At 35.5% G+C, this 21,946-nt stretch overlaps 1 protein-coding gene across 1 annotated transcript in view; it reads left to right on the plus strand.

Moving 5' to 3' along the window:
• Stag1 (stromal antigen 1) overlaps nt 1-21,946 on the plus strand; it is a 298,555-nt gene that overhangs the window by 62,074 nt on the left and 214,535 nt on the right. Inside the window, exons 2-3 of the mRNA XM_027414298.2 lie at nt 3,920-4,022; nt 15,943-16,045. Of these exons, the coding sequence (XP_027270099.1) occupies nt 3,994-4,022; nt 15,943-16,045 (132 nt within the window). The 5' untranslated portion in view covers nt 3,920-3,993. The remainder of the gene's footprint in view (nt 1-3,919; nt 4,023-15,942; nt 16,046-21,946) is intronic.

Genomic DNA, 21,946 nt, shown 5'->3' on the forward strand with positions numbered 1-21,946 from the left:
AAATGTAATAATTGTTTTTGGGGCATGATGTTTTGATGCACATATTAGCAAATCAGGGTAATTAACATATCCGTCACCTTAAGCAATTATGGTTTTACTATGGTGATACATTCAAAATTCTTAAAACTGATTTGAAATGTTCAATACATTACTGTTAACTATAGTTACCCTACTGTGCATGGTATATGTTTATCACATTTTCTATATGGGCACCTCTATTTATGGATAATTAGGTTGAGTTTAGATATCTTTTTGGCATACTAATTTCATTTCCTTTGGATATATACTCAGTGGGATGACTAAATTGTATAGCAATTTGGTTTTTAATTCTGGTGTATGTGTGCACTGTAGTTTTCCATTACTACACTAGTTTACAGCTCCACCACATTCTTTCCTCTCTCCACAATCTTGCTAGCACTTAATTCTTTTGTTTTTCTTCTTCCTTCCTTCCTTCCTTCCTTCCTTCCTTCCTTCCTTCCTTCCTTCCTTTCTTCTCTTTCTTTCTTTCTTTCTTTCTTTCTTTCTTTCTTTCTTTCTTTCTTTCTTTCTTTTTTTGATAGCCATTCTCACTAAAACGAGCTGTGGTAGTTTAGATTCACATTTGTCTCTTGAGTAGAACATTTAGTTTTTTTCATTCAGAAGATTTTTAAAGAAGTTTCATTTATGATGATTATAACAGTGAATGAAATGGAAGAAATTACCTGCCCACAGAAAGTTTAATTCATTTTTAAAAATCACAGCAATTATTCTGTTAGCAAAAGAACTAAGGCATTCTGTAAAAAAGCAAAATGGATTGCATGAATCTTTGCAAAGATCTTAAAACAGAATTGCTGTCTTGTCTGTCACTTTCCTTCTTCAATCATTTAAAAGTATATAAAGATTGGTGAGTTTTGTATATTATTTATGCCTTTATAATGTTAACTAAAGTAGATTTTTAAATTTGGGAAACAAAAAATACTAGTGTTTGGTTTTAAACTTATTATGTCTAATTATCAAGCAAAAGGCTTTGCATGAAGACATACCTTGATGTTTCTATCAGTCACTGGTTATCCAAAAAGAGGAGTTATAAATCTAAAATACAGTAACTTTTTATTTTAGTACCCACTGACCCATATCAGAAGTCCTAACTTAATAATTTATGATGACAAATAGGGCTGCTATTCTTACTCAGTTTTGTTATATGTGAAGAGCGTCCCACCCCCCCTTTCTTATTCTTTGAAAATTCTTCCTGACTTTTGTCAGTTTGATTATTTCTCTGAGTGTTTGTTTATCCTACATTGTGACCATTGACCATTTGGATGTTTTGATTTATGATTTTACTGACATTTGGAATTTTTTTGTTATTAAGTCTATGACTTTTTTTTTAACTTTTTTTGTGTCTTCTGGAAGAGTTTGGAATGCTTGTCTCATATATACACTGTCTTGGATTCTTGAAGGATGATTGTTTTTAATGAAAATGGGTCATTAATTCATGTATGTATGTATCTTGTGATGGTTTTAGTTAAAAATTAGACATCTTAAGTATATTTTAATTCCAGGAATTACTCTGTCCCTTGTATGGTTTTGATGATAATGTCTATTGACAGCTATGCCTTTTTTAAAAACAAAGATTGTCTTTTATTTGATCAAATATTATTTTTAATCACCAAATAAGTAATATGATCAGTTTCACTAAGGAATTTGAAACCAAAATAAAAAAGAAAAGGTGGTTTGAATATTGGTTTATTAGCCAAGGTATTCTTTCTGTGTCCTGTTCACTTGAGGGTCTGCTTTTATCTTCACATTTTATTTAGCACAAGCTCAAGCAATAATCAAGAGGTGTAAGTCTGTTGGTACACAACTCTGGCCATATTTGCTGCTCCTTTCATAGAATAGGGTTCCTTGAACTTTTTTCAATTCCCTATTTTTAATGAATTCATTAATTAATTACGGTTTGGTTTTTCAAGACAGAGTTTCTCTGTGTAACAGCCCAGGATATCCTGGAACTCATTTTGTGGACCATATTAGCCTTGAACTCACAGAGACCCACCTGCCACAGAGAGGCGTGTGCCACTATTGCCCAGCTGTTGAATTTTTTCTAAGAAAATTTATTGGTATGAAAGATAGTCAAATCAATTATTTGTTGATAGTAAATTATAAAGAAATTTATTTTAAAGTTTTGTACCCATGAACTTTTACCATTTCTAAATAGAAAATGAAGTTTACATGCTGAGATGGATTTTTATTTTTACATATTGAAATAACTTTTAACTGTAATTGTGATTGAGGGATTAGAGCATCTTTTATGTTTTTAGAATTAATGGACATTTCATTTTTATAATTATCAATGCTGAGAAATCAATATCCCAGGAATAAATACTTAGCACAGAATAGGAGGATGTTCAGGACCAGTTAGAAAGTATTTGGAAATTCTGCCTTAATTCAAAGCCACAATTCAATTAATGACTTTTAAAAACTAAATTCAAATCAGCAACTCAAAGCAAATTTTGAAATTCAGACATAATTGAAGCTGAAGGTACACTGATACCATAATTATGTTGAGGAATGATGGCAAGAAAAGATGAAGTGTCTGTTTTCTTTAAGTAAACGATTATGTTTTCATGAGTAGAAAATGTGTATGCATGGTAAAAAAAAATGCAGTTCATAAAAATTACAGTCTAGATTCTGTGCCAAGTTGTTTCAAATAGTGTTGCATTGCATGCCATGATGGCAGTCCATTATTGTATATTCAGAACTAAGGCTACATTGAAGTTATAAATACAAACATGGGCAAGTGCTGCCAGAAATCCCTCAGATTTAGTATATGTTTATTTTGAATTAATTTTTGGTCATTGAATATTCAGAAACTTCAATTGTTGCCAAATTTTTCATAACCCTATATTTAGTTATGTGCCATAGTTTAAGAAGTTGGGTCATACTTTCTCTTGTCCCATGCAGCTATTTCTGATATATTTAAATCCTTTCAACAGATACCAGGTGTGGGAAGCTCTTCAAAATACAAAGCTACCATTTTTCAGAATAAGGTCTTTTGTTTTTTCTGTTATACCAGCAACTTCTCCAATAAATGGTTTGGGTGTGTCTCCCCTCCCCCCCCCACACCTTTTTTTTGGAGACAGGGTTTCTGTCCTGGAACTCACTCTGTAGACCAGGCTGACTTCAAACTCACAGATACATGCCTGCCTCTGCCTCCTGATTAAAGGTGTGCACCACCTGGCTCTCTGTCTTGTTCTTAGGCCTGTCTGTTTTGTTCTTTTTCTTCTTTTTTTAATCAGGACCGCCCCCCCCTTCCCCCCCGTGCCTCTTGCCAGCACATGCTCCACTTTCCCTATGTGCATCACCTCAGAGTCGTATACTTCTTACAACTGTTGATTCTGTTGTATTGATACTTACCATTAACATTTGTAGTCGGTTCTCCATTATGTTGCTATTAAATGTCATATGGATTTGGACAAATGTACATGACATTTCTCAGCTATTGAGAAGTGTTTCACTGCACTAAAATCTCGCTGTGTTGCCTGGTCATTTCGTCTGCACTCTCTAATTTCTGAGAATCACCGATCACCATAGTTTTACCTTTTCAGGAATGTTACAAAGAGTTCTTCTGTAATATGCAGCCTCTTCAGGTGGCTTCTTTTTGTTCAGTTCATGACTTGGTGGATCAAATTTTTTGACAACAAATAATATTTGGAAACTGAAGCTTGTTTATCAACTCACCTTCTAAAAAACTTTTGGATGCTTCCCAGTTGGATTGCTTAGGAATAAGGAAGAATAAATATCCTTGTCTAAGCTTCTTTGTTGATGTAGGATTTTAACTACTTTGGGCAAATATCAGATAGTGTGGTCATAGTTGCTGTTGATTGATGTATCTTGATTTATTCCTTTTATTTAAAAATAATTTTCTTTTTTTTTTAATTAACAGGTGTGCCTTTGAGGATTGCAAAACAAGTTAGAAATATATAGGAATTTCTGTATTGTGGAATAACCTCTCCAGCAATGATAACTTCAGAGTTACCAGTGTTGCAGTAAGTATTATAATTTTTTCTTCTAAAGAAACATGAGTATAACATTACATGGTTCTAATAAGATATATCAAAATGTGTTCTGTTACTGAAAGACTATATTTGAAATCTAAATACTGGGGTACGTGATTGCTTTGCCTATCTATGACATTGGAATGGCAGCTTGTTTTCTGATATTGAACAGGTCAGATATTAATGTTGTTATATCAGGAGTCCGCCATTAAAAACCCTCATGTGTCATGCTGTTTTGGTAATTAAATTGGATCAGAGATGTACTTATTCCTACATACTGAGTCTAGTTTCTTTGTGTTATATGCTGTGATAGTGACTGTATTGTCTGCAAACTCCAAATTATTTGGTCTCTCTATTTAAAAGAAAACATTTATTAATCTTTGTGCTATATTGCACTTTTCTGTACACTAATTGTTTTAATTTATTTCTTACATTAAGATTCCTTCTTTTATATTGAGATTGTTATTACTGAGGCATTCTGGTTTCTAGAAGTATCTAGAGGAATACCAGTTGGTGTGTGAGTGTGATACATCATTAGATTTATTGTATTTGTTGGATAGACTTGAAGTTGGGGATTATTATAGAATTTCTAGAAAATGTCACAGGCATATGCAGATGGTGTTTCTTTTATCATTTGCATCCAGATGTAAATTGAGAATCCATATACTTTAATGTATGTGATGATGGTTATTTACCTACAGTAGAAGGATTTTCAGTTTAGGCAGTTATTTCTTTGGTCTTTTCCAGGAGAGAGTCTTCTGGTTGTTCTCCTGGAAGCTTTAAGATATAAAGCTTTCCATGTGTATTTACTTGTTTGGCAGATCAGTAATACTTTATCTTTATATAATTTGTGAAATATAGAAGATAAAATTTAATTATTTTCTATGTACTTGCTCCATTACTCTTTTTTCTTTCTTTTGGACATAATACTGAGTTGAGTGGTCCTTACAGAGTCTTTTCTTTCTTTGCTTTGTTCTTAATAACTCTTGTTCTCCTTGGACCTCTATTTTGTGGACTTTGGAGATAATGGAGATTGCCTACTGAAGGATCTCAGGGCTCTCAGGAGTAACTTCCTGAGCCTTCCCTTTCAAGCAATAGAATGTAGTCTGGCACGAATCACCCCCTCAGGTAAACAATGGGAAGAGGAAGCTCTAGATGAGTTTGAGAGACTCGCTCACTGTGCTGACTCGAAGCCATTGGTGGCCAAGATCTCTAGCTAGTCCAGACTGGAATCTCAACTTGGCCAAAATCCATTTATATGATACCATTAATGGGAAGAAACTTGATATTGGGCTAGAGTTAGTTCGCAAAGGATATGCAGTAATACTTGCTGAAGATGTGGAAGAAGATGGAATTGTCCCGGATGTGTTGAAGGACATGGCCACTGAAACAGATGGCCAGCATACTCAATGAGACCAAAGAGAGCCCCGAAGAGACACCACATATCCTATCCTGCCTCAGCTTATCAGAAGAAACTATATAGTGTTTTCTTATGTAGCCCAGGCTGTCAACCAGGTGCTGGCAGTATATTTCCTGCTTCCTTAGTGCCCAGACTGCAGGTGTGTGTTAAAGGCCTGTGTTACTGTGAAGTTTTCGGAACTAACTTCTCATCAGTTATCATTTTCATTAAATAAAATGATTTTGAGTAAGGAAAAAAAAAAGAATTCTTGTTCTCACTCATCCAGCTTATTATCTATTTATGCTTTTTTGTATATATGTCTGTGGTGATATATTATTTATAATCTAATAAAGCTTACCTGAAAATCAGAATGCAAAGCTAGCCATAGCCATAGAGGCCAGGCAATGGTGGTACACACCTTTAATGTCAGCACCTCGGAGACAGAGGCAGATAGATGTATCTCTGTGAGTTTAAGGCCACTCTTGGCTACACAAGAGTCAATCAGTCTGAAAGAGAAACAGAGCACAGAGCTCCTGCCTTTAATCCCAGCTCTAGAGGAGGTATATAAGATAGGAGCAGGGTCTCAGAGCTGGCATTCAGTCTTAGGGAATTAGTCTCCAGCCACATTGAGGACAAGATTGCCCCAGCTTTTCAAGAGATAAGAGCTCCCTGGTGGCTTGGCTGCTTTGCTTTTCTGATCTTCAGACCCTAGTATCTATCTCTGGGTTTATATTATTTGTGCTACAGATGTCTGGCAGAAATCCTCTGAGTCTTTAAAATTAGGATAGATGTCCCCCCTGTGCTCTTAAATTTTCATTTATTTTTCTAGCATAGTATTTCACATAATGTTCTTACCAACCACTTCTTAAAATAAGCTTTTTATCATATTGTTGATGCCCTGTTTGTAACATATTTACTGCATATTTAATAGGCACTCATTAATAACATAGAATTTGAAACAGACTTATTTGACTATATTTGTAAAGAGATTGTAGTGTTAATATTTAGTGTTAGGGATTGTAACTGATAAATTCCACAAAATTGTAAATCTGTAATATGTGTATGCTTACTGCATAGTAATCTTTGAGAGCAGGGTAAATAGACTTTAGTTGAATAAGCCACATGGAGAGGATATTTTTGGTTGAGATTAATAAACCTTTTGAGAGTGTATACTTGTCTGTGACCTTTATGGTGATGTTTATTTTTTTTTAAGTTTTGCTTAAACTACTCATCTACCTAGTTATGTACCCTGTTGTGCTAACTTTGTATCAATAATAAAAATGCCTGTACTAATCAGCTTAGAAGGATCTGCCTGTATGACCTTTATACTTGTGGTAAGGCAGTTTATCATAGTAGGCACTACAGGATGAAGCAACCTGCTTACTTCATAATGGCTAAGAATAAAGAGAAAGAGAAAGGGGATGCAGTCCCAGAATCCCCTTAACTGATATGTCTTTTATAGGCCTCACTTCTTAAAGGTTCCACCATCTCTCATTAGTGCCATAGTTCGGTGACCACATCTTTAAGTTATAAGATGTTAGGAGACACTCAAATCACAGAATAATTCTTCTGCCTCCACATACTCAGACCCATCTTTTTTTCTTTCTTTTTTTAATTAATTTTTTTTACATTCCAATCCCAGTTCCTCCTCCTTTCTCTCCTCCCTCTCACCTCCCCACCCTTACCCCCAACTGCTTCTCAGAGAGGTAAGGCCTCCTCTAGGAAGTCTACTAGGTCTGTCCCATTATTTAGTTGAGGCAGGACCAAGGTACCTCTCCATCCCTCACATCTCTGTGTCTAGGCTGAGCAAGGTATCTCTCCAGGTAGAATGGGCTCCAGTAAGTCAGTTTGTGCATTAGAGTTAGATCTTGGACCCACTGTCAATGGCCTCATATATTGTCCCAACCACACCATGATTAGTTGTGGATTTCTGCATCTGTTTCTATCTGCTTGTGTAAGAGGGTTCTAGCTTCTCTGGGGTTGTTGATTGTAGGCTGGATCTCTTTTACTTTATGTCTGCTATCCACTTATGAGTGAGTACATATTATATTTGTCTTTCTGATTTTGGGTTACCTCACTCAGGATTTTTTTTTTTCTTTCTAGTTCTGTCCATTTGCCTGTGAATTTTAGGATGCCATGTTTCTTACTGTTGAGTAGTACTCCATTGTGTACATATGTACATATACCACATTCTCTTTATCCATTCTTCAGATGAGGGGCCTCTAGGTTGTTTTCAAGATCTGGCTATTACAAATAATGTTGCTATGAACATAGTTGAGCAAATGTCTTTGTGGTGTGAATGTGCCTCCTTTGGGTGTATGCCCAAAAGTGGTATTGCAGGGTCTTGAGGTAGGTTGATCCCTAGTTTTCTGAGAAATTGCCATACTGATTTCCACAGTGGCTGTACAAGTTTGCACTCCCACCAGCAATGGAGGAGTGTTCCTTTTCTCCACATCCTCTCCAGCATAAGCTGTCATTGGTGTTTTTGATCTTAGCCATTCTGACAGGTGTAAGATACAATCTCACAGTGGTTTTGATTTGCATTTCCTTGATGACAAAGGATGTTGAGCATTTCCATAAGTATCTTTCTGCCACTTGAAATTGTTCTGTTGAGAATTCTCTGTTTAGATCTGTACTCCATTTTTTAATTGGATTATTTGGTAGTTTGATGTCGAGTTTCTTGAGTTTTTTGTATATTTTGGAGATCAGCCCTCTGTCAGATGTGGGGTTGGTGAAGATCTTTTCCCATTCTGTTTCCTGTTTTGCCTTGTTGACAGTGTTCTTTTTTTTTTTTTTTAACAGAAGTTTCTCAGTTTCAGGAGGTCCCATTTATTTATTGCTCTCAGTGTCTGTGCTACTGGTGTTTTATTGAAGAAGTGGTCTCCTGTGCAATGCATTCAAGTATATTTCCCACTTTCTCTTCTTTGAGGTTCAGTGTGAGGTCTTTTATCCATTTGGACTTGAGTTGTATTCATGGTGATAGATATGAATCTGTTTGCATTCTTCTATATGTTGACAGTCAGTTATACCAGTACCTTTTGTTGAATACGTTTTTTTTTTCCATTGTGTATTTTTAGCTTCTTTGTCAAAAATTAGGTGTTCATAGGTGTATGGGTTGATATTGTGGTCTTCGATTGGATTCCATTGGTCCACCTGTTTGTTTTTATGCCAATAACAAGCTGTTTTCATTCCTATAGCTCTGTAGTAAAGCTTGTAATCTGGGATGGTGATGCCCCCAGATGATCCTTCATTGTACAGGGTTGTTTTGGCTTTCCTAGGTTTTCTGTTTTTCCATATGAAGTTGAGTATTGTTCTTTCAAGGTCTGTGAAGAATTGTGCTGGGATTTTGATGGGGATTGCATTGAATCTGTAGATTACTTTTGGTAGGATTGCCATTTTTTCTATGTTGATCCTACCTATCCAAGAGCATGGGAGATCTTTCCAATGTCTGGTATCTTCTTTAATTTATTTCTTTAAAGACTTGAAGTTCTTGTCATACAGGTCTTTCACTTGTTTGATTAGAGTTACCCCAAGGTATTTTATGTTACTTGTGACTGTTGTAAAGGATGATGTTTCTCAGATTTCCTTCTCAGCCCATTTGTCATGTGTTTACAGGAGGGCTACTGATTTTGTTGAGCCGATCTTTGGTAGTACCTTTAGCCATGTTCCTTTTTTTTTTTTTCATGGAAGCTCCACATTTTTCAAATCGTTTCTGTTCTGTAGTGTTTGGCTCTCAATTATTATAAGTTTGGCCTAAAGAAGCCAACAATGTCCATGCTGCTTCATTAGTGCCTTGCTGCCTTTATTTCCTCTGCCATAGGAAGTGGTTTGTTTTAATTTTTTTAAATTCAAGCTTATATTTATTTGTGTAGTAATAGTGATTAAAAAGTGAGAGAATAGGAAAGACAGAATGGCCACCATACAGATTAACCATACGGTATTCTTGACTTAAATACTATAATTGTTGATATATTTATCTATCCTCAGTGCTGTTAATTATTAAGCAATGTCAAAGTATTACCAGTTACTATATAATAATTATATTCTGTAATGGTCTAACTCTGGATATAGTATGTAGAACAGACTCATGCCTTGTTGTCATTATTTTTGTAGGTATTAATTAACAAACCACAAGTATATAGTTACCGAGGCTCTGAAGGAAAGGTTGGGTATATTTTAATACTTTGAGTTGGTGAGGCAGTACTGGGAATTGAACTTAGGTCCTCACACATGCTAGACAAGTATTCTACTACTGAGCACCACTCTTAGCCCTAACTTCTTTATTTAATAATTTTTCTGAGAAAAAGGTAGTGAACTGAGGTTTGAAGTGGGAGGCATTCCTGGAAGAAGAAGGGAGGCATGTATTAGTTCTCGGCTGAGGAAATGGCATTTTCATTGACCCTTAGGTAGGATGTGCATGGCATGTTGATACACCTTATACAAAGCCTTTCTCTAAATTTTGTTTTTATGTTTGAGAATTGAGTCATAAGAAATTACACTTGTGAGTAGAGAGAAATAACTATCATAGGAGACCTCTAAGTCATGTTAAGAATTGTATACCTCTTCTCTCTAGCTGTGGGAAACAACTAAGATTCCAGGGGGAGGCTAAAAAGAACATATAATTAAAAATAACTGAATACAGTGTAGTAATTACAGTAGTAGAAGGCCTGCACTAGCAAGATGTGTTAGGAAGAATTTGTAGTATCTAGGCCAAATGCTAAATTGAATGGTGAAATGATTTTATGAGATGTCTCATACTTTTACAAATGAGAATATGGACCATTTATAGAGATTTTGAAAAGCAGCTGCTCAGAATTTGAATTTGCATTATCATTGACCCAGTATTTCCTTTGTGTCCGTCACAAAGGATAACTATGTGGATGTTTTTGGGTACTTTTACAATAGTGCAAGACTACAGTTACGCTGAGTAGTCACTGATAGAAGGATATTTTAAGAACTTCTGCATGCCTTATGTTATACCTTTATGGAGGGAGTACCATGTATTGTATTAGTAGTTTGGAATATATTCATCCAGGCCATACTTCAAAATTGAAACACACACACATATATAAACATATTGAAATATATAAATATATATTGTGTATACACACATAGAAAATATTTAGTAGGATTTGATTTTTCCTTAGTTGGTTTTCTTGAGATAAGGTTTCTCTGTGTAACAGCCCTGGTGTTCTGGAACTCACTTTATAGACCATGCTGGCCTCGAGAACAGAGAACCACTTGCTTCTGCCTCCTGAGTGTTGGGATAAAAGGTGTGTACCACCACTGCCTGGCAAAAGATACATGCACACACATAGGTTTTTAAATGTAAGTTTTACCTTCATGTATGTGTACATGCATGCTTGGTGTCTGTGGAAGTCAGAAGAAGGTGGATCCCTTGAAACTGGAGATACAGGCAGTTGTTAGTTAATATGTAGGTGCTGGGAATTGACCCTGACTGAGTCCTATGCAGTCACAAGTGTTCTTGACTACTCAGTCATCTCTCTAGCCACTGTAGTAGGATGGTAATTAGCCTGTTCATGGTAAGGTTTAAGAGAGTGAGGCGAAAGAGTCGAGGTGAGGAAAGTACAGCTTTTTCTTGTGCTGTTTTTCCAGTTTTTATTATTAAAGTACAATTCCACATACTAATAAGTGTGTGTATATACAAAATAAAGTCCACTAGCTGTTGTCAGTAATAGTTCTGACTCTTTAATTGGCTTCAGTTGACATTATTATTAATCAAATTATACATACCTGGTGATTTTTTGTGTCACTAAACTGTATTATTCCCACACAAATTAATTTCACTAATGGTTTAATTACTATTACTATATGATGGAACTGGATTTCTTCTGTAGTTATCTTGGAGCTTTCTCTAATGTCAAAAGCTTTTAGCTAGTTTGTCTAGCTAAGACAAATAAAAAACATTTGCAGTTCAGTATGCTCACATAGAAATACAAGAATTCTAGTTCAGTTTGAAATTTAAGTGACTCTGCCATGTATTAGATCTGACTGTGGATTGGTTTATTAGATGATTTCCTCATTTATAAAACTCAGACAGTAACGTTTCTCAGACAGTAACGTTTCTTATCTTTTTATTTTTTAATTTATTTATTATTTTATATACATTGGTGTTTTGCCTACATGTATGTCTGTGTGACAGTGTCAGGTCTTAGAGTTGTATACAGTTGTTATCTGCCATGTGGGTGCTGGGAATTGAACCAGGGTCCCCCGAAAGAGCAGTCAATGCTCTTAACTGATGAGCCATCTCTCTAGCCCCGTTTCTTATCTTTATTATACATGCGTTTTGCTAAAACATAGACAACCAGTAGTATAGGTTAAACAACACAAGAGTAGTCTGTACTATAATGAAGAATAAAGCATTAAGTTTTATTGTTTGGATCAAGTAAGAATGAGTAGATCAAGGATGGACAAAGAACTGCTAATATTTCAGACTTTTAAAAAGATTACCGCGCCCCCCCCCCCTGCCCGGGCGTTGGTGGTACACGCCTTTAATCCCAGCACTCGGGAGGCAGAGGCAGGCGGATCTCTGTGAGTTCAAGGCCAGCCTGGTCTACAGAGGGAGTGCCAGGATAGGCTCCAAAGCTACACAGAGAAACCCTGTCTCAAAAAAAAAAAAAAAAAAAAAAAAAAAAAACCCTAATCTCAAACAATAAGATAACTAGTAGAAATGTCTCACAAGACCCTAACTTTACCCAACAGTTATAGTTAGCTAAAGGGAAGAGAATTCATGAGGCCCTGTCTTTTCCCATGGGATTTATGGGCAGTTAACCTTTGCTAGGTAGATGCTATTTTTGTTCTGTGGTATAGCTATTTGTACAACTGTCTATGCCCCTATAAGTAATCCTGATTAAACTCATTCTTTCCCCAGAAAGAAAAGTAAAAATATTCTTCGAACAAAGTTGTGTTTGTTTATTTACATATTGTCTATGTTCATATCTCTCCTGTGCTGCCAGATTCTATTAGTAGACTTGAAGATAAACAAGTCTAAAAAGTTAGTATGTTACTTTTAAGAAAAAGATTACTGCCCCCCAATTGTTCTTCACAACACTTTGTATTTGAAATATATCTGGCATATTTCAAATACCAGATTGCCATTGAAGATTTGCAAATAGTGGTGAGCAGTGTAGTGTGAGAATGTTACTAGTAGTAGTGCACAGACTGGTGGGCACATGGAAATGTGTAGAATGGCTTGCACAGTGGATAGGGTAGCGCTGGGGAGATAATGTAATTAACGTATTAAAGACTTGTAATAATGGAACTCATGTGAGACCACTATTTTTATTTTAACTCCCCAACTCCCCCACCCTTTCCCCTCTCTGCCTACCCATATTTATGTTTATATTTTCTGTTAAGCTGAAAATTTATGTTTGTAAGAGGTATAATATAGTAATATAACTATGAATTTGATTAATAGGATAATTCTGAAGATACTCAATTTTATATTTTAGTATGCACTAACTGAAAATAAGTTGATTAGTATTATTTCTAGAAGCAAGTAGTTGGGCTTAATTTGAGTTGTGATATTGGTGAATTTGAGGTGGCTTTTAAAGAAGTATTTTTAAGCATTTAGAGCATTTTAAAGAAACATTTCACTCATACAAGTTAATAATCTTGAATAAAAGATCTGGAATGTAGTCAAGTATTTCGTTAAGGCATTAAAATTATTTATATAATAGCTGTATAATATGTGTAAGATCTACAAAGGATTGTAATGTGTAGCACAAATTCTCTTTGGTCTTAGTAATAAAAACTCAGAGTCAGCTATCAGGGTTGAAAGCTGAAGGATCAGAGAAACAAAATGGCTAGCCACTGAACTTATTACCTTTATCAATGCTCAGACCAAAGGAGCAATCCTGTCCTCAGACTGCCTGCTCAGACTGCTTCCTCAGACTTTTTCAGCTGACTACTGCTCAGACTGAACAGCACTTTTGTCTCCTCTAGCCTTATATTCCTCTCCCCGCCCAGCCATATCACTCCTATCTCCACCTCCCTAGTGTTGGAATTAAAGGCATGTGACCCCAAGTGCTAGGATCACCTTTGTGTGAACTCTGTTTCTGGTAGACTGCATCAATTTTGTATAGCCCAGGGTGACCTTGAACTAACAGAGGTCTGTCTTCCTCTGTCTCCCGATTGCTGGAATTAAAGATGTGTGACACCACTGCCTGGCCTCTATTGCTAATTAGCGTGGCTAGCTCTGCACTCTCATCTTTAGGCAAAGCTTTATTTATTATAGCATAAACAAAATATCACCATAGTAATATAATAAAAATGTCAGAATAACACACATTAAGATCTCAACTTTAATGCCTGGCATCCAACACTTGGGAGGCAGAAGCAGGCGGATCTCTGTGAGTTCGAGGCCAGCCTGGTCTACAGAGCTAGTTCCAGGACAGGCTCCAAAGCAATACAGAGAAACCCTGTCTTGAAAAAACTGAAACAAACAAACAAAAAAAGAACTGAACTTTACTATTGGATGTGTATCCTTCCTGTTAATTTATTTTCACTTTTCTGTAGACGTTTAAAAGTGTTATTTGGTGCTGTGATGATTAGTCCGAATAAGAGCATAGAATATTTATGAATTTTGTAAGCTGATTTAGTACAATACAACCACTATAAAAAGTTAAATTATGTAAACTTAAAATGTAGTAAATCAGTGTCTGGGGTCTTGGCTTAGAGGTTAAATACAAGTATTCACAGGCAAGAGTACTGTGGAGTGAACAGACATGCTTGTGTACACACACACACACTAAAAAAGTAAATGAATGAAATAAATCACATTAAGAAAGAATATTCAAAATCCACTATTGCAATTAAAACATTTATTGTTTTCTTGAGGTTGATATTTTTACCTCATACATGTGGTATAAATAAGTTTTTTTTCCTTTATTTGGCAGCAGTTTTAATGGTGTGCTGTTTATCACTTTCTAGTAGTGGCATATTGGTAGTTTGCAATTGGATATGGGGTGAATATTTATACCAAGAAAACTAGCAAATGCTGCATGTAATGATTTCATTTGTTAATTGTACATTTAAGAAAATGATAAATTATTACTAAAGTGGATTAAAGTTAAAGGTGCTTTGGATAGTTATAATAGCTTTCAGAGTTGGAAATACTCTTCCAGTATTGAAAATTATTAATCTGATAAAGCAAAGAAGTCAATCATAGCGTTGACTACCAAGCAAAGTTCCACCGGATGTTTTTTTTTCATTGTACTAATCCTTTTCATTAAAAAGAACACTAATAGAGTTGGACAAAATAGTTATCTTAAGTTAGCTGCATGGAATTTACAATGAAGAGGATTGTATTTTTTAATTATTGTTCATCATTTTTATTCTATGGATCTTTTAGATCTCCATCCCTTCCCCCAAGGTTTTTCTGTATAGCTCTGGCTATTATGGAACTTACTCTTTAGACTAGGAAGGCCTTGAACTCACAGATATGCCTGTCTCTGCCTCTTGAGTGCTGGAATTAATGGAATGCACCACTACCACCACCTAGCTTCAGGTGCTTTTTTTTTTTTTTAAATATAATTTTTATACATTGTTTGGAAATTTCAATTATACCCCCAATCCCACTCACCTCCTAGACCCTCCTTATCCTCCCGTCACCCTTGTAGTGCCTTCCCCCAAAGCAAAATTAAAAATAAATAGAAAAAAATTAATTAAAACAAAACAACAACAAAACAAAGTAAAACAGATAACCACTTCACTCCTCTGTCTTTCTAGTCTCTCCATCACCTTTTCATCTGTCTTAGTGGCAATGGGAACTGCTGTATACCATGCAGTACACTTTTTTGTCCAAACTGCTTTACTTGCAAAAGTTCATTGTGTAATGAGTTGTTCATCTGGTTCAAGGCCTCTGGCTTCTGTTACACCATCAATACTGAACCCTCATCCAAAATCCTCTTGGATATTCTGTTGTTGCCCCAAGTCATGGATATCCTGTGGTTATGGTTTCACAGAACCATTTCCTTCATGTCCTCATAGATGGGGTAGATGTTGGAATGGGCCAACTCAAAGCCCTAGATGTGTGGCTGGATGATAGCTGAGGTGGTTAGTCAGGGTCACTAGGACCACCCTCCTCAGGCAAAGGATGGAGCCAGCTCTCCTGTGTCAGTGGTGAGAGGTGATGCTATTCTTTTAAAGAGCCACATGTTAGATATTTACTAGTGTATCACCTTCCATGGTTTTATACATTTCCTCTCAAGCTGTTTTAATCTTGAAGAATTAGTCTTGCAGTCATACTTTATATTTATATTTTATAAAGCAGCTGTCATTTCTACATTAATTCTTCTATTTTGGGGATAAACTATTTGGTGTTATATGACATTAGATAAAGAGTGTGTATTTCTTGGTTTACTAAATTTTTGGAAATAGAGAAATATTAACTGCTGCTTGTCAATAATCCAAGGTAAGGGAAGTAGTAGAACTGAACTGCATTGTATTTACTAATTAATTTGTTCACTACAATAATCTGTCATTTTCTAGGGATTCAACTAATGAAACTACTGCCCATTCTGATGCCGGCAGCGAACTTGAAGAAACAGAAGTCAAAGGAAAACGAAAAAGGGGTCGTCCTGGCCGGCCTCCAGTATGTATTGTATTTGTCCTTGTGCTTCAATGCTTTCCCATAAATAAGCTTGATATGAGTTGCTTGTCAGTTTTGATATTAAAGCTGTTAATTTGTATGGTTTTTATTCCAGTGACACGAGAGATTCTTGGGAACCACCTTTGGCTTAGCAATGTCAGAGAAGGCACTTTTGCTCTCTGTACTTGAAAGCACAGAGGAAATGTTGAATGAAGTTCAGTTAAGACATACAGCTCTTTCAACTTATTTATTTATTTATTTATTTATTTATTTTAGCTCTTAAATGTTTATTTTGAGGTAGCTCCTAGGTGGGCATTTTTATAGTAATATTTTAAAACTAGGCAAGTTTAATAAATAGTGTTAATGAGTCATGAGTTGAAAGTTTAGAAGAGTTCAAGGTGACCTTCCTTTGAAGGGGTATCTTTACAAATCCTGAGTTTCAGTTACCATTTAAGCATAATAAACTTTGGAGTTAGTAGCAATATATCAAGATGTTAGGATTTACTGTTCTCATTCATATATAACCTGATTTGCTATTAGCGTTTTCCTGTCTTATGAAAAATTTTAGCTTTCTTTATAGAAGACATAATAGAATAAGCTTTCTTGTATTTCATTACTGGGCTTCAAAAATTATCCAGTACTAGTCTTTTATCATTTCTCCATATTTTTCTCCTTCTATGATATTTTTAAAGGTCAATCTAGACATTATTCCTTCATTTCAGTTTGTGTGTCTTTGTATTCAACAAGCTCTCTCATCTTCTCATCTCACAATCAGCATAGAAAGCTTTTTTTTTTAATATTATCAAAAGCTGTGAGTCTTTCTCCCCACCAAAAACAAGTCATCACTGTATCATTAATATCCCATCTAGTTGTTCTATAAGCTGCCTTACTTTTGTCATAGTGCCAGATGTCAGTGTTGAGGTCTCAATCTTCAATATTTTTATCACCCTCCCCTTCCAATATCATTCTCAGGTTCTTCCTGTTTGTTGGCCCTGTGCTTTTGACCAACTGCATGGATGAGATTCTCTCAGTGTACCTCTTGGATTTAGTTGAATAACTTACGGAATTTAGGGAAACTCCTCTAACAGTCTATTATCAGTATTGCAGGTCAAGAGAGAATGAAGCAAGGCATGGGAGAAGGGTAAAGACATTTAGGGCCAGTTAATTTGTGTCATCCTTAGGACCTTCGTCATATTCAGCTGCCAGGAATCCCTTTGAACCCCATTCTTTTGGCTTGTTGTGGAAACTTCCTCACATTTAATGCTTTTAGATCAGATGGGGAAACTCATCAAGACTTGTATCCATTAGCATTCTTCTTGCCATTACTTTGTATGTCATTTCTCTCCAGTGTATGGAGCAAGACCCTTCTGTGTTAAGAGGAGGATCTTAGGAGATTCTTTTGGGCAAGTTGGGTATTATACTTCATAAATTTTTCTTTGTTGGCTAGGTCGAAGACAGGAATGTGAAGAAAAGTTAAGGTTTTTATGACCAGCCTTATGAATCAAATTACAGCTTGTAATAAGTGAAAACAAAAATATAAAATACCATAATTACAAAAGCAAACACATATGGGACCTCCCTCACTTGTATCATCACTCTTAAGATAATGTTACCACCCTCAAGTAATTTTACTGTGTATAGTCATTTCATAACTATTATAAATTTTGGAAATACAGTGTGTTGGGTATATTCATATTCATGTTATGGTGTTTGTCTTAGTGTTCTATTGCTGTGAAGAGATACATGACCAAGGCAACACATATGAAAGAAAAACATTTCATTGGGGCTGGCTTACAGTTCAGAAGTTAGTCCATTATCAATATGGTGGGATGAGTATTGTGGCACTTAGGTAGACATGGAGCTGGAAAAGTAACTAAGAGTTCTATATCCTGATCTTCAGGCAGCAGGGCAAGAGAGAACCATTGGGCCTTCTCATGCCATTTGAAAACTCAAACCCTTCCCTCAGTGACACACTTAACCCCAATAAGGCCATACCTACTCCAACAACACCATACCTCTTAATCATTGTCTAGTGCCACTCCATGACGACTAAGCATTCAACTATATGAGTCTGTGGGGGCCATTCTTACTCAAAGCATCACAGTTGTTTATTCATTTATTGTGTATATAGGAAGATCGGTGGTGAGGTTTTGAGCATGTCTGTTTGAATGTAGTTGTTATAGCTCTTTTTGCCAGACTTATTATTTTAGGGCCAACCTTACAACAAAACATGGGAGAAATATTCTTCCATTTGACTGTGTATTTGCTTCCACTTGCCTGGATACTTTTTTGACTGTATGACCTTTATTTAAAGGTCAAAAATTGTGCAGAAAGACCCTTATTGTAATCTTTATAATTCTTGTTCATTTGAAAAAGTGTTTGTTCCTGTAGCTTTCTTTACACACATATTTGGGAAGAGTGAAAGAATCTTGTAAGTAGTATGAGACTCTTTTAGTTTCTTATACTACCATGTGAATATTTTGAGACTATAGGCAGGTTGCCTTGCTTCTCTGGGATTAATAAAAATTTGTTCTCCAATTAAAAAGTTTCAAATTAAAGATTGTATCATTTTCCTTCAAGATAATTAGTGTGCAGTTTTATGTTAGTTTTGATGTGTATACAATTAAGCCTCTGCAGTATGATTTTCTCTTGATGTAAAAGTTTTGTATATCTAAATGATTAATTCTTTTATTGTTACAAATATGACTGGAGTTTTTATAAATGCTACTACCCAATCTAGTAGGTAAATAATACATATTTATTCTGTTGTCATCAGAATGATCCTATTTGAATTATATCAAAGGTAACTTATTTTCAAGAATGATTTCCATTTCCCTGTTGATCAGTCTTAGTATATTTCCATTTACCTATTGTTTATTGATGTCCTCCTTTAAAAATACTTTGGATCGGGGCTGGAGAGATAGCTCAGTGGTCAGGAACATTGACTGCTCTTCCAGAAGACCTGGGTTCAATTCCCAGCACCCACATGGCAGCTCACAACTGTCCACAACTCTATTACAGGGATCCAATACCCTCATAAAGACATTCAATCATGCAGGCAAAACGCCAAGGTACATAAAATAGAATAAATAATTTAAAAAAAGACTTTGGATCATTTTGAAATCCTTATATAATTATATCAGTCCCACAACTAGTTAGCAGATTTTTTTTTTCCATTTGAAGAGATGTCTTTTTTGCTCTTTATTGTTTCTTTTTGCTATATAGAAGCATTTTAGCTTGATATGATGTAGTTTTGTTACATGTGGTTTTGAGATTTTTCTCAAGAAGTCTTTTTCCTTATCATTATTGTAAGGTCTTTTCCTATTTTTTTTCTACCAGGTTAATGTTTTTTGGTTATACATTTAAGTCTGTTAATCCAGATTTTTGTAACTGGAGAGAGATACAGTTTCATCTTTCTATACATACATCTATCTGTTGACTCTCTTTTCTGTGATGTATGTTCTGAAGAATGTACTTTAAAACAATTGATTATTTCTAGATTCTTGATGTGTTTTATTGTCCTATATCAGTGTGGGGTTTTTGTTTTGTTTTGTTTTGTTTTGCTGGTACTATGCCCTTTGAGTCTGTACAGACTTGTAATGTGATTGAAATTAGGTTTTGATGTTTTACTTTGTTCTTTTTGCTCAGGTTTACACTGGCTATTTGGAATTTTTTCTGGTATCATTCAATTTTGAGGATTATTCTATTTCTTTGAAAAATATTATTGGTATTTCAATAATGATTGTTTTGAGTCTGTAGATTTATTGGGCAATGGAAGCATTTTTACAATATTGCTTCAGTTCGTGAACATGCAATATATTTACACTGTTTTGTTCTCTCTTTACTTTGATTTACTTTGATTTATCATTGCTTTATAATATTTGTTTTAGAGATATTTTAATTTTTTAGTTATGTTTATTTTTAGATATTATTTGAATGAATAAGATTCAGTTTCTCCTCTCATTTTTATTAGTTCTTTGAAAATCTTATATAGTGTATTTTCATCATATCCACCTTCTCCCAACTCCTGTCAGAACCATCCCCAATTCCCTACTCACCCTACTTTGTGTCTTAAAAAACAGTAAACCCATTAAGTATAGTTTATGGTGCCTATATACTCTTTAATGTGTATCCTTCATTGGACTGTGGTGTATATAAAATAATAAACCTATTAAGCATAGTTTATGATACCTATATACTCTTTAATGTGTATCCTTCAGTGGACTGCAGTGTATCTATCAGGGCATACACCCTTGAAGAAAATATCTTTCCATCTCACAGCAGCTGTCAACAACCAAGTGTGTGTGTGTGTGTGTGTGTGTGTGTGTGTGTGTGTGTGTGTGTGTGTGTGTACGAGTGTGTGTTTCATTCTGAGCAGGTTTTGTTTCAACTGCTGAAAATTCATGCATGCAACTTCCTACTGTATCTAGAAAATACCATTTCTTTGTAATCATCTACCATGTATGGTTTTTGCAATCTTCTGCTCCATAGTCTGCTTTGGTCTTTGAGCCTTGGGTAGAGGGATTTAACACTCTGCAATCTCTATTCTCTGTATCTTGATCAGCTATTGTTCTCTGTGTTGTACTGACATCTGATACAAAAGGAAAAAAAAGCTTCTCTGATGAGGGTTTGCACTAATTGAATATAATATTAAATAATTAGGAGTTGGTTTAATGCTGTGTCCATTTAACAGGGTAGTAGTAGTAATCGGTTCTTCCCGAGAGCATAGGACCTGTCTGGCCTCAGGTTCTTAGACCTAGTAATGATGCCATCTACAGATTGCAACTGGTGGAGCTATGTCCATGTCAATATTGCATCAGTGGCTGTGTATGGTGAACCTGGGTCATTTTTGTAGTGAACAGGATTCACACTTGGGTAAGATTGGTGATTTCTTTTCTCCTCCAGTAGTGTATATAGTGGCACTTTCCATCTCTGTGAAAGCTAGCCAGTAGGGATGAAACCTCTGGGTCAATACCAGCTTGGTTTATTCATGTTCTAGGGTTTAGTTGTATTCTTCAGCCATATCTTATTGTCGCGTTCTGGTGGGTAATCAAGAACATTGACAGTAGCCTGTAATGTTTGGGGGTCTGTGGGGATGTACTTGCTAACAGCTCCAAAGGATAAACCATTCCTAAGACTTGTCTTTTTTATATATAAATATTTATTTATTTTATGTATATGAGTGACCTGTCTTCATGCTCACCAGAGGAGGGAATCAGATCCCATTACTGATGGTTGGAGCCACCATGTGGTTCCTGAGAATTGAACTTGGGACCTTTAGGAAGAGGAGTCAGTACTATACTGCTGAGCCATTTCTCCAACCCCTTCTTCCCCCCTTTATCTTGTGGTCCCTAACTAGTAGGGGTGTTATTTCTTTATTGTAGGTAACTCCATTTAACCTATATATGTGTATGTATATATTTTAGGAAACTTCTACAATAAGAGGTTTACATATGAAAATTTCAATGTGTCTTTAGTGTTAGTTATCTTTCTGTCATCTGCCCTGCCCTTCTAACCCTCTCTTTAAACGCTTCCTATGCCTTTCTCCCTCTTTAATACTTTATATCACTTTCTTCCATCTCCCTTCCTTGAGCACACCCCCAATTTCACCTGGTCTCTACTAATTTCCTGACATGTATAAGTATTCCAGATGTAACTCAGATTATCTGAAGATGTAAGGCTAACATCTGAAAATGAAAGAAAATATCTGTGTCAGAATTACCTTACTCAGAATGATAATTTTCAGCTCCATCTATAATTTCATTATAGATTTTTGTTAACAACTGAATAATATTCCACTGTTTAAATATACCTTTTCATTATCCAAACATCAGCTGATGGCTGTTTCTATTTCCAGCTATTGTGAATAGAGCATCAATAAACATGGATGAGCAAATATTTATA

This window comes from Cricetulus griseus, chromosome 4, assembly GCF_003668045.3.
Source record: "Cricetulus griseus strain 17A/GY chromosome 4, alternate assembly CriGri-PICRH-1.0, whole genome shotgun sequence".
NCBI lineage: Eukaryota > Metazoa > Chordata > Mammalia > Rodentia > Cricetidae > Cricetulus > Cricetulus griseus.